We start from the raw sequence: 16563 nt of genomic DNA, 5'->3' as shown, positions 1-16563 counted from the left end.
TAGCTGGCTAATGCTAACTACACACACAACGTAGCTAACTTAGCTAGCTATCACACATCCTAGCTGTTTAACAACCCAGAAAGAGTCCTCCTCTGATCCGGGGGTAAAATAAGTTGGAAAAGATCTCAATATCTTGACTACTTTTATTTTCAGTCAAATACAGAAATATGAAAGAATAAGAAGTCCAGCAGCAGCAGAAAATGTACATGTACCAGGAGAGCTGCGTCCGCTGTAAATTTACCATAATTACCCTAATAATGCACAGTAAAATGCCTGTGAGGCTGCAAAGACTGAAGATGCACTTTTATAAGGCTGATACCTAATATTAAAGCAATGATTATTAAATTAGTACAGTCTTACAGCCTTCTGGAGAACTTTAATCAATGTCTCCTATGCAATAATATTATGTTATAATGTTTTTTTTCTTCCAAAAATGGGGGTTAAGCAGAGTAATACACACTGAAGTATATTATACCATATATTATATGGATACGGTTGTTTAATATAAGTTAAGTTTAGATTGACTGTTTGAGATTGTCAACGTTTTTGTTTGACTCGGGGGACAGACGTCTCTTTGCAGCTCGCAGACAGTCGTATAAGCCTCTCTGTCTGCGGTCTGGTCCCGGTTCTGGATTGTCAGCAGCTTGTTACACTACTCTGACAAACTTAAAGACTATGTGCTAGGCGGCACCCTCCCACCATCCCTACCTAAGAGACCAGGCATGCCCTCAAACTATAGCCAGTTATCTATAAAGCAGTTATCTACTTTTTTGAGCTACTGAGCTCTAAATTTCCCCTTCTAAAGTCTCCCTTGCTCCACCAGTCGCTTGCATTCAGTAAAACTTAGAGGCTGTAAATGTGATGTAAGTATGCAAAGACGCGTAACGTGACCAGAAGAACTCTCGTGAAAAGCGACCCCACAACCCAGTTTTTAGAATAAATATATTAGGCTTAGCAGGGATGGTCGTTCCAGCACACTGGTACCATTAAACACAATATTTAATCCCTTATTCACTTAGAAATGTTGCTGCTTTTAGTTCAGAGACAAAATAATACAGACTGCCACTTTAAGTATAATTTTCTTTAGTATGTCACTGATAAGTACAAAAAAGTAAACTGAAAGCATAGTTGCTTAACAGTGTCATTCCATCGTTTTTTAATTCATTTTAAATTGTCTAGTTGTGGTCTCTAATATAAGTAAATGACATGTGAGCTGATTTTTGTGAAAAAATAGATTTTAGCAGAATGACACCTTTAAATTTAGTTTAAAAGAAGTATACTAATAGTACACTTGAGTAAACTTCTTTTTTGTAAGGGTTACTGCTCTGATGTTGCTCTAATACTGCCATTGCTGCTTTATACTGCTCTACACTGCTCTATACTTGTCCATTGCTGTTCTAATGGTTCTCTATACTTCATTATACTGCCCTATACTGACTTTTACTTCTGTAATGCTGCTCTATACAGATCTATACTGCTTTATACTGATCTAAAGTGTTCTATACTGCTTTACAGCTGCTCTATACTGCTATAATGTTGCTCTATATTGCAGTTACTGCTTGTTGACCAGCATAATTGTGTTCAACACAGAATGTTTTTTAGAAGTAATTTAATCTACTTAAAGTAAAAATTTCAGTCTGACATTTGTAATAGACTAAATCATGTTAACCAGGTATAATGAAGTTTTAATTAAGTTATTAATTCTTGGAATAATATTTTACTCATCTTAAAATGTAGACTACATTTAACATAGTATTTTATTTTTTTGCAATGCAACATACTCGTTTATACCAGTTTAGTGCTGCTTAACCAGTAGGGGTGTGACACTAATACCACGAGACGAGACGACACGAGACAAGATACTGGGTTCACGAGAATGAGACGAGAAAACGTAAAAAATGAAAAAATGGCTTGAAAACTATAGTTTTATTTGACAAAATCATACAACGCAAAATTAACAGTTTTTTTCTCACACATTGATTCTAAAAGAAATAGAAATAAGAATAAAAAATACAACTTTTCTAAGTCTTATATAGTGCAAACAATAAGTGCCAATAATATTAAGCCTAGGGTTTGTGTTTTTTTCTAAATCTCTTGTAATTTAACTATTCATAACCATAACCAGTTATATTAAGACTACGCTTGGAGTGCAAACAGAGACAGAACAGTCACGTGTAAAATTTACGTACAGTATTTACATATGGTTTGTGTCTTGTTGGTCACTCTGTTACCGTTTATTGTTTCCACTGGAGCCAAAATGCAGCCAGACATACAACTTAAAAGTAGCAGAAGCATCTTCTATGCCAGGGGTATTTAAATAGAATTCAGTATGATCCATTTAGAGAAAATTTAGACAGGACAAGGTCCGGACCGATTGTTAACTTGTGTTATAATTAATCAAATCAAATCAAATCAAATTTATTTGTATAGCGCTTTTTACAACTGGTGTTGGCACAAAGCAGCTTTACAGAAACATGATCACAGGACAAAGAATCAGGCAAAACATTAAACATAGAATATACATAATACAGAACCCCCAGTGAGCGCGGAGGCAAGGAAAAACTCCCTCAGAGCTGCAGGAGGAGGAAGAAACCTTGGGAGGACCAAGACTCACATTTAAGGGGGGACCATCCTACCACTGGTCAAACGGCTTTTAAATTAATTTTAAAAAGTCTTTTATACATCCACATAGGTTTTATATATTCAGGAGTATAGCAGCGCCACTAATGGCTTGGATGTGATCAGTAGTGGAGAGTAAGATGGTCGATGAGCAGCTGATCTGTGGTGGGTGATGGAGAAGAGCTGACTTCAGAAACTTCCAGTCCGACCAGGGGACATGAGAGCCTGAGGGTCCAACATCCATCAGTATCAGGTCAGACAGGTGGGCAGTCAGTAACTCGGAGGAAGGCAGAGAGATGGAATTAGTTTTGACTGGATTTATGTAAAATGGAGAATATAAAACATTATCAGAGTGTGGCAAATAGGGCTGGGGCGACGCGTCGACATAATCGACGTCATCGATTACAAAAATACATCGATTTGCATAACGTGCGTCGGCGCGTCGTAAACATGGCGGCGCCTGTGGAGAGCATTAGAGGTTAGATCGGGCCCAAAAATTCCAACTGGCTGTTTTCGGGCTGTTTTAATGAGCGAAATATGATCAGAATTATGTTAATTAACACGGTAACATAGAAGCATAGAACTATTATTTAATTAAAATGATTTTTAAGAACAGCTAAACACAGTTCTGCAAGTCAAACGCGGAGGAGTTCACGTGCGAGAGACACAGAGAGACACAGAGAGAGAGAGAGAGAGAGAGAGAGAGAGAGAGAGAGATTTGCTTGTTCTGGTGAGAGCTACTCACAGGTGAAGGTTCTCTTTGATCTCCTCGTGCTCATATTCTAGTCCCATTCATAATTCTGCAGCTCCCTCAGTGTTTTCTGCCGTATTTTGCGGCTAGCGCGAGCGCTTACAACTGACACCGCGGACCGCGAGGTGCCGCCACGTTTGTGCCGAATCCGACTCTCTGCTGAATCTGACTCCCGCTTCGCGGACAGAATCGGCACAACACCCCCGCTGTAGAACTGCGGTAGTGAAAACAGGCTTATAAATAAATTAGTTTAGTTTCACTTTCAGTTTTCGTTATTTTTTTTTTAAATAAAAATATAATTAAAAAACAGACGCCTACATCTCGGACTATTTTCTGGAGCCCGGGTCGGATTTACGGGCGGGCCTCGGGTCATGTCGGGTTCGGGCAGAGAATCTAAGCTCTAGAGAGCTTGGACTCCGGAGAGCAATCTCCAGCTACAAAAAAACGCCAGCGGGCATCTAAAGTTTGGGAGCATTTCACGCAAAAGGGCAACAATGTGGTCCTCTGCCATACGTGCAAAAGGAGCACTTGAAGCGCAAACATCCAGGAGCACTATGTCAACAGGGTCACACAGTAAGTTACCGTTTACATCAGGGTCTCCGCGGGTGTCCTTAAAAAGACTTAAGGCTGTCTACCAAAGGTTTTAAACCTGCCACAGGCAGAAATTATACATTTTTGGTTTATATTTGTGCATGGCATTTCGCAGTTTCCAGAAACAGTAGCATTATTCATAAGTTCAGGTGTTTAGCTAAGCTAGCTGCCTTAAGTTATTTTAGCTAGCGCCGTCGGCGCTGCGGTGTCACACCGTTTTCTGTCACCGTCGGAATTTTGTGACCAGTGCTCACGGTTATGAGCGTTCATTGGCAAAACGGAAGCTTTCTATACCTACACCTTACCCTCAGCCCTAAACTGAACCGTTTTGGCCAGTCGGGGTAAACATTAGAAACGAACACGTTTCGAATCGGCCAGAAAACAGTGCAACACACGGTTGTGGTGTATGGGAGCTTATCCATTTTTAGCGTTATAGATCTAAACGTGTTGTACATGTAAGTGATTATAAGTGTGGGGTTTGGTTTAGTAGGCTTGTGTTGTTGTTGTTGTTGTTATTATATATAAATATAGTAATTTATCGTTTGCTTTAAAACGTAAAATAATTATTTAAATATGTTTCTCAATGAATAGATTAGTCGACTAATCGAAAAAAATAATCGTTAGAATAATCGTTTAAAAAATAATCGTTAGGGACAGCCCTAGTGGCAAATGACTCCGGCAGAACTGAATAAAACAGCCTAACTAAAGGGAGAGAGCTAGAAGGTAACATAGACATGGAGGCTCCCTGAAACACTGGCATCCACCCACTCCACCATTCACAAACCCGAGTGACCGTGTGCAGTGGGAGAACAACAGCGCCAGCATCTCAGTTTCAATTCCCTATATCCATGAACCACTGGATCTGCATCCTTATCTAAAGGGAAAAACATTAATTACCAAAAGCTAAACTAAAATATAGCCGCAAGCGGCAATCATCGGTGCCTACTGGAGCATTGAATGGTGATGTGTAAGAAGGTCTAATATGATTGGAGATGCCCTGTCACATTTAGAAATTATCAAGTTTTTCACCTGTTATTAATGTTGAGCAGAGGCCTTTCAACCTGATCAGTGCTTAAATTCACATGTAAATCTAGTGAACTTTGTAGGATATTCATTAAGTGAGTTAGAACTAGTCAAAAGGTGTCTACATGTTATTGGTATTGATCAGGTGGCTTCAACCAGAATGTTCACAAAGTGGTATTCAGATTGACCTTTGAACCTTTGCAGAACAAGCTGAAATGTTTGACCAAACAAGTTTAAATTAACACAAAGGAGTGAATGTTCTGATATGACATGTCTGATATGACAATCTAGTTCTGAATTAAATGGCGCTTCATCAAGCACCAACTAGCACAATGGTGCCTACTAGAGCATAGGATGGTGATGTGTAAGAAGGTCTAACACAATTGGAGACATTCTGTCACATTTAGAAATGATCAAAAGTCTTTCACCTGTTATTAATGTTGAGAAGAGGCACAAAGGAGTGAATGTTCTGATATGACATGTAATGTCAAGTTATTCTTAATCTAGTTCTGTATTAAATGGCGCTTCATCAGAGTGATATTGTACAGAGGTCTTTAACATTGTGAGATTACAGCAAATACTGCAGAGTTACAGCAATTTAGGTTAGAAATTCCAAGGACGCACAGATTGCTTGATGCCTGGAGAGTATTGTATGTGAAATTTTCACAAATGTTTTTAATGAACATTTACCTAGAGACTCTACAGTGTGCAGCAAGACTGAAATGGAGGTGATAGGCCAAATATCCAGAGAGTAGTTTCAATATAGCCATTTTCAAACAATTAGCAATTATGAATGAACAAAGCACTTTTTAAACATAGTTGTATTGAGAAATTTGTCAGAGCCACTGTACTAAATATGGCAAAAACAATTAGATATCAAAATATCACAGCATGATTGACATATACTCGTTTTTTTGGAACAGCGCCCCCCAGTGGGCGGATTGTTTCAGCACTTTGCAGGTCACTACAGTGTCTCCACCTGAACATAACTGCCAAATATCATCCAGATTGGGCAACATTCAGCCTGCCAAAATGTCTGCTGAATGCTGATTGGCTGATGGTGTTCAGCCATGTTGATTGATTAAGTTGCCCTTTGAACATCCTTTAGAGGCTGTATGATAGATTCTGCATGCAAAGTTTCAACTTGCTAGGTTGCACGGTTGCTGAGAAACAGTGCTCCAAATTTACCTCTTGAAGTGAATGGGGCATATATCCGGAAGGACTAATTTGCATATGGCGGCCATATTGTTTACATATTTCAACTTTTTCTTAATGAATATTGAAGCGCATGCTCTCACGAGTGTTTTGATACCAAACATGCCAGGATTGGTCAAAATTCCTAGGACTAGTTTGCAAAAGTAGGTTTTGCATATTATGCAAATTAGCAAAAAATCTATATAGACGGAAGTGCATGGTCCAAATTGGAAAGTTGTTGGTATTGACCCAAGGAATCCATCAAAAAAAGAATTTTGAATGTAGGTCTTATGGTTTTTGAGTTATTGAGAAAATTGTGAAAAAGTAATTTCCTTGTTTATAGCGCCACCACTTGACCAATCGGTGCCATTTTTGTTGTCCACCGAGATGCACTGATCCTACATCTACCTACCAAGTTTCATTTCTCTATGACTTACGGTTTAGGCTTCGGTGCTTGAACCCTAACAATTAAGTTTTCATTCCCGAACATATTCGGGGAGATTATTCCAGAGTTGAGGCGCTTTATAAGAGAAAGCTCTTCCTCCTGCAGAGCTCCTCTGAATTTTAGGAACTACTAAGAAACCAGCACCCTGACATCTAAGTAATCGTGGTGGTTCATAAAAAGTGATGAGGTCTCGTAAATACTCATACGTTAACAGAAGAATTTTATAGTCTATGCGGAATTTGACTGGAAGCCAGTGCAGTGCTGATAGGACTGGACTAATATGGTCAAATTTTCTAGTTTTAGTAAGGTCCCTGGCTGCAGCATTTTGAACTAGCTGAAGTTTATTTAAGTTACCGCTGGAACATCCCGACAGTAGCGCATTACAATAATCTAGCTTGGAGGTAATGACGGCATGTACTAATTTTTCTGCGTCATGCAGTGATAGGGCATTTCTTAGCTTGGCAATGTTACGGAGGTGTAGAAAAGCTGTTCTAGTAACATTAAGTGCTATATCCTTTAAGGTTGTTTAAAATGAATGATGAAAAATATATAATAATAATAATAATCATAATAATAATAATGCCTTTCTGGACAGATTTTGTATAAATTCCTCTCCAGTGTCTCTGTCGCGCTCGGCGCTCGGGCTCCGTATCTCCTTATAAAGACGTTTTTTCACGGCCGCGTCCCAATTCAACAGCCGGAGCAGCGGGACCGCGACCCTGACAACACAGGTTTGATCCCGCGCGAGGAGCGGTGTGTTTATTTATTTTTTCCTTACCGCGTCTGCACAGATCTGATTGACTGAAGAGAGCGTTTGGTGATCTTACCCCACAAGTGATTGATCTGTGAGTTTACTGCGCCGCAAAGCACGTATACAATTAAATCCTTCTCAGTAGGTTTGGGTCCGCATTGGACAACCCGGACCTCGGTCCTCCCATTAGTGACCTCTGTTCTATGCAAATACCCAATTTTTCCTCTTCTGCTGGGAGCTGCTCTCACTGCTCAACCACCACACTCGCTGTATCGCTACTGTGTTGCCAGATCCCTCTCAAAAAGTCCACACTAGACAGGTTTAAGCTTGACGAGAAATATCGTCACGTTTTAATCTCGTGAGATCTCGTGCACGAGATCTCGTCACACCCCTATTAACCAGTATATCACTGCTTAAAGCACAAATAATATGCTGGTTTGTACTATACTGATGATGTTTGGTGCTGTTAGTATTTCATTGTTTAAAACACAAACACCACTGGTTTAAACTGGCCTGGTCACATTATAAACAAAAAAAATAGATATTGAAAAGTAAACACATTACGAACTGGTTATTAAACAGTAAACCAGTGTTTAAACTATAATATATACTGGTTTATATATCTGGTGCTAATGTGATGCTGTTTGACCTCCGGGCAGAACCGCTCTGAATGCTGGGTAAGTACTAAACCTGTTCAGACTGACTCAGGCTTAAAAAGAGTTGGGGTGTTTTTGTTATTTTGTCCTTAGAGTGCCTCGGGCACCGGCCTGGCCTTCATTGTGTTCACAGAGGCGGTGATAAAGATGCCTGGGTCGCAGGTGTGGGCCGTCCTCTTCTTCATCATGCTCTTCAGCCTGGGCCTCTCCTCAATGTTTGGGAACATGGAGGGGGTCCTGACCCCACTGCTGGACCTGCACCTCATACCCACATGGATCCCTAAAGAGATCTTCACAGGTCAGCACTGACACACACCACACATACAGAACCAGATCACCCAGAACCCTATCACCCAGAACCCAATCACCCAAATCCGATCACCCAGAACCCAATCACACAGAACTAGAGCACCAAGAACCAGAGCACCCAGAATCAGATCAGCCAGAACCAGATCACCCAGAACCAAATCACCCAGAACCAGATCATCCAGAACCAGAGCACCCAAATCCGATCACCCAGAACCAGAGCACCCAGAACCAGAGCACCCAGAACCAGATCACCCAGAACCAGATCACCCAAAATCCAATCACCCAGAACCCAATCACCCAGAACCCAATCACCCAGAACCAGATAACCCAGAACCCAATCACCCAGAACCCAATCACCCAAATCCGATCACCCAGAACCCAGTCACCCAGAACCAGACCACCCAGAACCAGATTATCCAAAACTGAATCACCCAGAACCCGATCACCGAAACCCAATCACCCAAATCTGATCACCCAAACCTGATCACCCAGAACCAGATTATTCAGAACTAAATCACCCAGAACCCGATCACCCAAACCCAATCACCCAGAACCAGATCACCCAGAACCCAGTTATTTAAACCCAATCACCCAAACCCGACTACCCAGAACCAAATCACCTAGTGTACCAGATTATCCGGAACTGAATCACCCAGAACCAGATCATCCCAACTCAATCACCCAAACCAGACCACCCAGAACCCAATCACCCACACCCAGTCACCCAAACATGATTAACCAGAACCAGATCATCCAAAACTGGATCACCAAAAACAGATTACCCAGAACCAGATCACCTAGAATTAGATCACCCAAACCCGATCACCCTATCACCCAAATTCGATCACCCAAAATAGATCACCCAAACCAGATCACCTAGAACCAGACCACCCAGAACCCAATCACCCACACCTGATTACTCAGAACCAGGTCATCCAGAACCGAAACACCAAAACCAGATTACTCAGAACCAGGTCATCCAGAACCAAAACACCAAAACCAGATTACCCAGAACCAGATCACATAGAGCCAGATCACCCAGAACCAGATTATCCGGAACTGAATTACCCAGAACCAGATCACCCAAACCCGACCCAAACCAGACCACCCAGAATCCAATCACCCACACCTGATTACTCAGAACCAGATTACCCATAACTGAATTACCCAGAACCCAGTCATCCATTACATTATATTACATTTGGCAGATGCTTTTGTCCAAAGCCCAATCACCCACACCCAGTCACCCAAACCTGATTACCCAGAACCAGATCACCCAGAACCGGATCACCAAAAACACATTACCAAAAACCAGGTCACCTAGAATCAGATCACCCAGAACCAGATCACCCAGAACCACATTACCCAGAACCGGATTGTCCAGAACCAAAACACCAAAACCACATTACCCAGAACCAGATTATCTGGAACTGAATCACCCAGAATCAGATCACCCAAACCAGACCACCCAGAACCCAATCACCCACACCTGATTACTCAGAACTGAATTACCCAGAATGCAGTCATCCATTACATTACATTTGGCAGACGCTTTTGTCTAAAGCGACTTACAGTAGTCCAAAACTAGATTACCCAGAACCAGATCATCCAGAACCGGATCGCCAAAAACAGATTACCCAGAACCAGATCACCTACAATCAGATCACTCAGAACCAGATTACTCAGAACCAGATTATCCTGAACTGAATCACCCAGAACCAGATCACCCAAACCAGACCACCCAGAACCCAATCACCCACACCTGATTTCTTAGAACCAAAGTACCCAGAACCCAGTCACTGAAACCCAGTTACCCAAACCTGATTACCCAGAACCAGATATCCAGAACCAAAACACCAAAACCAGATTACCCAGAACCAGATCATCTAGAACCAGATCACCTAGAACCAGATCACCTAGAATCAAATCACCCAAAATCAAATCACCCAAATTCAGATCACCCAAACCCGATCACCCAAACCAGACCACCCAGAACCCAATCACCCAAACCTGATTACTCAGAACCAGATTACCCAGAACTCAATTACCCAGAACCCAGTCATCCATTACATCACATTTGGCAGACGCTTTTGTCCGAAGCGACTTACAATAGTCCAAAACAGGCCACCCAGAACCCAATCACCTACACCTAATTACTCAGAACCAGATTACCCAGAACCCAGTCACCGAGACCCGGTCACCCAAACCTGATTTACCCAGAACCGGATTATCCAGAACCGAAACACCAAAACCAGATTACCCAGAACCAGATTATCCAGAACCCGAAACACCAAAACCAGATTACCCAAAACCTGATCACTTAGAACCAGATCACCCAGAACCAGATTATCCAGAACCCAGTCATCCATTACTTTACATTACATTTGGCAGATGCTTTTGTCCAAAGCAACTTACAATAGTCAAGTACAAAAATAATGGATCATCCAGAACCCAGTCACCCACACCCAGTCACCCAAACCCGATTACCAAGAACCAGATCATGCAGAATCGGATCACCAAAAACAGATTGCTCAGAACCAGATCGCCTAGAATCAGATCACCCATAACCAGATTACCCAGAACTAATTCACCCAGCACCCATAACCAGATCCCCCAGTACCAGATCACCCAGAACTGAATCACCAAGAACCAGATCACTAAGAACCAAATTACTAACAACTGGATCACCCAAAACCCAATCATCCAAACCCAGTCAACCAAATCCGATCACCCAGAACTGGATCACCCAGACCTGAATTACCCAGAACCCAGTCACACAAACCCGATCACCCCTAACCGGATCACCCAGAACCGGTTCCCCAAAACCAGATCCCAAAAAACAGATCAGACCTGAATTACCCAGAACCCAATCACCCAAAACTTGATCAATCAGAACCAGATCACCCAGAACCCAATCATCCAAACCCAGCCACCCAAATCCAATCACCCGGATCAACCAGACCTGAATAACCCAGAACCCAGTCACCCGAACCAGATCACCCCGAACCGCATCACCAAAACCAGATCAGCCAGAACCCAGTCACCCAAACCTGATCACCCCGAACCGGATCACCCAGAACCGGTTCCCTAAAACCAGATCACAAAAACCAGATCAGACCTGAATTACCCAGAACCCAATTACCCAAACTTAATTAATCAGAACCAGATCACTCAGAACTAGATCACCCAGAACCCAATCACCCACACACCCAATCATCCAAACCCAGTCACCCAAATCCGATCACCCAGAACCGGATCACCCAGACCTGGATAACCCAGAACTCAGTCGCCCGAACCGTATCACCAAAACCAAATCACCCAGAACCCAATCAACCAGTGCCCAATAACGCAAACCTGATCACTCAGAACCAGTTTACCCAGAACCCAATCACCCACGCACCCAAACATCCAAACCCAGTCACCCAAATCCGATCACCCAGAACCGGATCACTTAGACCTGGATAACCAAGAACCCAGTCACCCGAACCGGATCACCCCGAACTGGATCACTAAAACCAGATACCCCAGAACCGGATCACCCAAACCCGATTACCCAGAACCGGATCTCCCAGACCTGGATAACCCAGAACCCAGTCACCCAAACCCGATCACCCTGAACCGGATCACCAAAACCAGATCACCCAGAACAAGATCACTAACAACTAGGGGTGTAACGGTACAGAAAATATATGTTTGTTAACACAGGTACATTTTAGGTAAATGTTTGGTACGGTTGGTGGAAAAAATAAAGAGGCAGGGCATTCTGTATAGCCTCACCTTTATTAACTTCATAATAACACTGGAACTTCATTATAACCATGTTTAGTTTTTTGTGATGGAATGTTGAAATGGGGCTCGAACACTTTTATCAAACGCTTGAAACCAGGGTTCTCTCCTACTGTCATCATGAGAGGCTCCATCTTTTTGATCTTGTTGGAACAAACAAACAGTGAGCCTAAACTGCTTAAACTACAAATATTTTTTTCTAAACATATTACTGGATGTATTTTAAGAAAATATGAGCATTAGATTGTTACAATTAAATTATATTAGTGGTGTCAATCACTTAAAAAAAAATTAAATCAGTATTTTATCCCAAAAGTCAGCAAGAGAGAGAGCAAGTGAGCATCACCCAGAACCCGATCACCCAAACCTGGTCACCCAGAACCCGATCACCCAGAACTTGATCACCCTAACCTGATCACCCAGATCCCAATCACCCAAACAGACAGACAGACATTGCTCTGATTCTTAAGATAATAAATCTTGTAAAATGTTTTTTTTTTCAGTATCTCCACCACTAGGGACATGTTTGTTGTTACAGTGATGGTGCCAGGGTTTTGGGCTGAACCTGGGCTGGTTTGTTCTGCAGGTCTGATGTGTCTGGTCTCCTTCACCGCGGGGCTAGTCTTCACTCTGGGCTCGGGGAACTACTGGCTGGGAATATTTAATAACTATGTGGGCTCACTGCCCCTGCTGGTCATCGCTTTCTTCGAGATCACAGCTGTCATCTACATCTATGGAGCCAAGAGGTACTTTACTGTGGTTTACAGTGTATTACAGGGTGGTTTATGGCTGATTTAGGACTCTCGCTGCATGACACTGTGCAAACACTGTTATGTTCTGGTGGTAGAGGAGCATGCTTGTGTCTAGTAGTTCACCTGTTTCTTCAGTCTAATGATAACTGACCTTGTGGGAAAGCCATTGAAATGAGGTTTTATTACACTGTTGGATTCTCTAGTCTGGATATAAGATGAGATTGATCTGGATGGGCATGGAGGTGTACAGGTTCCGTATGGGCATGCTGCAGCACATTTACCCACATATATTGCAGTTGGGTCTCTAGACCCTGCTCTACACTCCAAGGTTGCTGAATCTGTCATCCCAGCTGCTCCCATAAATGCTGGATTGGTGACAGCTTCCAGCTGTTGTTTTTAGCAGGCTAATGCTTTCAACCTGATTTCCTGAACATATTGCTGAGCTGTTACTGTCCCTCATATTACTACTGGGGTGACCGGCTGTTGTATGTGATGACTCCCCAAATAATCACACCAAAACCTAGCCACTGTTGCATCGTAAACTGAGCCTGGATTTGTTGCTAAAGGTGATATGGTTCAAGTCACCACTGCACCAGAGGTGACAGTGGCTGGCTGATGGATGATCTAAATTTGAGCAGTCCAGTGATGCACCCCCTCATAAAATAACTGGGCTTTGTTTAGGCATATCTAACAGTTTATTTACAATACCCCAAAATAGCACGTGAGAGCTTTTTCATAGGGCAGTGGGGAAGCACTTTTACATCTTTTATGGCCCAGTGTCTAATGAGACCACACCTGTACTGCTTGCAGAGTTTTGCAGCAATCTGATGTGTGTTATGTTTGGTCAATAGGTGTAAATTACTGCACAGTTCATCTTTAATTGCTGTACTGCTGATACTTAACTCTATTCAGTTTCATTTAATATTAAAAAAACACAATTACCAGGGTGCTGAGTGGTCCAGCAGTCTTAAGCGCTGCCACTATGATCGGGAGGTTGTTGGTTCTAATCCCGGTCATGCAGCTTGCCAACAGGTACCAGAGCCCTGAGAGAGCACAATTGGCTTTGCTCTCTCTAGGTGGGTAGATGGCACTTTTTCTCCTCATCACTCCTAGGGTGATGATCAGCATAAGGCAACTGAGTCACTGTGCTTTCCTCCGAGCACACTGTGATCCTACTTGGCAGTGTTCAAAAAGAGGCAGTGGCTGACTTCGCATGTGTCAGAGGAGGCATGTTCTAGTCTTTGCTGACTGGCAGCTAAATGGGTGGGATAATTGGCCAGATAAAATGGGGGAAAACATAAAAAAAACAGAATTACCAGTAAAACTACTGTAAAATAGGATTTAATTCCACACCTAATTCCAGTGTTTGTTGGTACTGTTAGACAAGCATCTTTTGATGTCATGGCTGATCCACAATTTTTTTGTAATATAATCAGGTAATTTAATGTGTGTATATTGAGAGGAATATGCAGCTATATACCATTGAGCTGATACTGGGTTCTTCTGTCTGCTCAGGTTCAGTGATGATGTGGAGTGGATGACAGGACACAGGCCTAACCTGTACTGGCAGGCCACATGGCGGGTGATCAGTCCACTAATGCTCCTGGTGGTCTTCCTGGCCTACGTGGTGGTACAAGCCCGAAAGAATCCCACCTACGAAGCGTGGAACCCAAACTATGTGAGAAACTGAAGCATGGCTGTGGTTGTCAGAGTGGCCATGGTTTATTACAGTATTTATTAATGAAAAATATATTATTATTATTATCTACTGTACTCTTGCAGGTGGGGTTTCCTGCTCCAGAGGTTTTAACTTATCCAGGCTGGGTCTACTCCATCTGCATCCTCCTGGCTGCTGTGCCCTGCTTACTCATACCACTGGGGATGCTATACCAGTTGGTGCAGTTCTTACGGAAATGTATAGTGGACAGACGTGCGAAGAACCCGTATGATAATGAAGGATACATGGTGGACACATAGAGATATATCAGGATATACTGTACAACCACTGACAAAAACCCTGGGGGTTCTAGGAATGAGCATGGAACCCCTAAATCAACCACTGACCTCCTGTAAAAATACAATACCTCTTCCTAAAGAAATGCTGACTTCTGTTTAAATTATTTTGGCTTAAAATAGAACCATATTAGAAAAGAGATGTGTGTATGAAGAATCTTTAAAGGTTTAAAGAAGATGACGCCAATGTTCCTTAGCAATGTAAAGGTTCTTGTCACTATTAGGGACAGTATGGAAAATGCCAAAATAAAATGCATTTCTCATGGTTTTAATGTTTTTGTTTTTTTTTAAACATAAAATATACTGGACTTATACTGTCTGCAATCTGAATAAAGGCTTAAAGTCAGAACTTCTTAAAGTTGGAATTTTTCCACACTCTTCAGAGGGCTTTTGGTTCTGAGCAGGGCTGGACTTGGACAAAAAATCGACCCTGGCATTTTTGGTTTAGACCGGCCCCTTATAATTAGCGGAGCACAACCGACTTTTAATTTATGCATGTGGGGTTACAAAGACGCATAATGTATCATCAACATATTATATATAATCATCTCTAATATGTTTTTTTTTTATTTCTCTGATACAACTGTTTTATTCTAATTTTTCAGATAAAGGTGCTTCCTCCTTTAAACTTTGTATTTGTATCAGGCTACAAACAGGGCATTCTGCATGGCCTTACCATTAAACTTCATAATAAAGAGAGAGAGAGCGAGAGACAGAAAGAAAGAGAGAGAGAGACAGTCAGAGAGAAAAAGAGAGAGAGAGCGTGTGATTAAACGAGTGAGAGAGAGAAAGAGCGCGGGGGAGAGAGAGAGACAGTACGAACGCCGGACTCTGAGTGCATTTTCCGGTTTCCATTCACCCATGTGCTCAGAGCTAAACCATGCAGAGAAAGGGTGTGGCCGCTTTCCTTCTATTATCCTGATTGGTTCAGTCCATTGTCTATATTTAAGATGGGCCAATGGGCCGCACCCTCTAAATTGTGGAATTGTCTCTTAGAAAAAAAAGGAAGAAAAAAAAAAACAGCATCGCCCCCTGAGGACTGTCGGACCACGCCAGATTACCAGTCCAGCCCTGGTTCTGAGACGCTGTTTTGCTTCACAACCTTTTTTAGTTTTCCCCAAACATTCTTTGTTTTAGAGGTATTGTCAAAGCCACTGGCAGCAGCACAACCCTAAAGCATGATGAAGGGCAAGATGTTCTTTTCATGAATGCAGTTAACTTTTTCTCCACATAAAATAATTATATTTTGTATACTTTTTTCTATACTTCATCTATCCACAATACTTCTTTTCAAACTAGCATACTAAACACAATATCTTCTTAAGAATTTTTGTAATTTGTTCTAAAGAAACTTCCTAAGAACAATCTCATTCCCATATTAATAGTTTGCACCTGTGTTCTAAAGAAGTGTGAATCCCATGTCTGCCTAATTGAAAGCATGTGCCAGTTTGTTTACATAGTAACGCTCTGCAATTTTTCATAAAAGAACAGCTGCTCTTTTGCACTATAAGGGAAAGAACTGCATGGTTTAAAAGCCCGAGGTGGAAAACATCTACCTGTCTAGGTGTCTAGGGGCATTATTTTGTTGAATCTATAGCGCACTAGGTATTTGCGCTTTGCGCAGCTGGATTTAGGGGCGTGTCCTGTGTCTTTGGTATTGAAAGGGCGTGAAA

At 42.0% G+C, this 16563-nt stretch overlaps 1 protein-coding gene across 1 annotated transcript in view; it reads left to right on the top strand.

Moving 5' to 3' along the window:
• The window catches only part of LOC103047836 (solute carrier family 6 member 18), an 84194-nt gene extending 69032 nt beyond the window's left edge, over positions 1–15162 (top strand). Inside the window, exons 9-12 of the mRNA XM_049480535.1 lie at positions 8124–8328; positions 12712–12871; positions 14393–14555; positions 14660–15162. Coding sequence (XP_049336492.1) covers positions 8124–8328; positions 12712–12871; positions 14393–14555; positions 14660–14854 — 723 coding nt within the window. The 3' untranslated portion in view covers positions 14855–15162. The remainder of the gene's footprint in view (positions 1–8123; positions 8329–12711; positions 12872–14392; positions 14556–14659) is intronic.
• Positions 15163–16563: the final 1401 nt, after the last annotated feature.

Source organism: Astyanax mexicanus, chromosome 6, assembly GCF_023375975.1.
Source record: "Astyanax mexicanus isolate ESR-SI-001 chromosome 6, AstMex3_surface, whole genome shotgun sequence".
NCBI classification, from domain to species: Eukaryota; Metazoa; Chordata; class Actinopteri; order Characiformes; family Acestrorhamphidae; genus Astyanax; species Astyanax mexicanus.
Note: the sequence above shows the minus strand (reverse complement) of the source record. Positions and strands in the feature narration are given on the sequence as shown.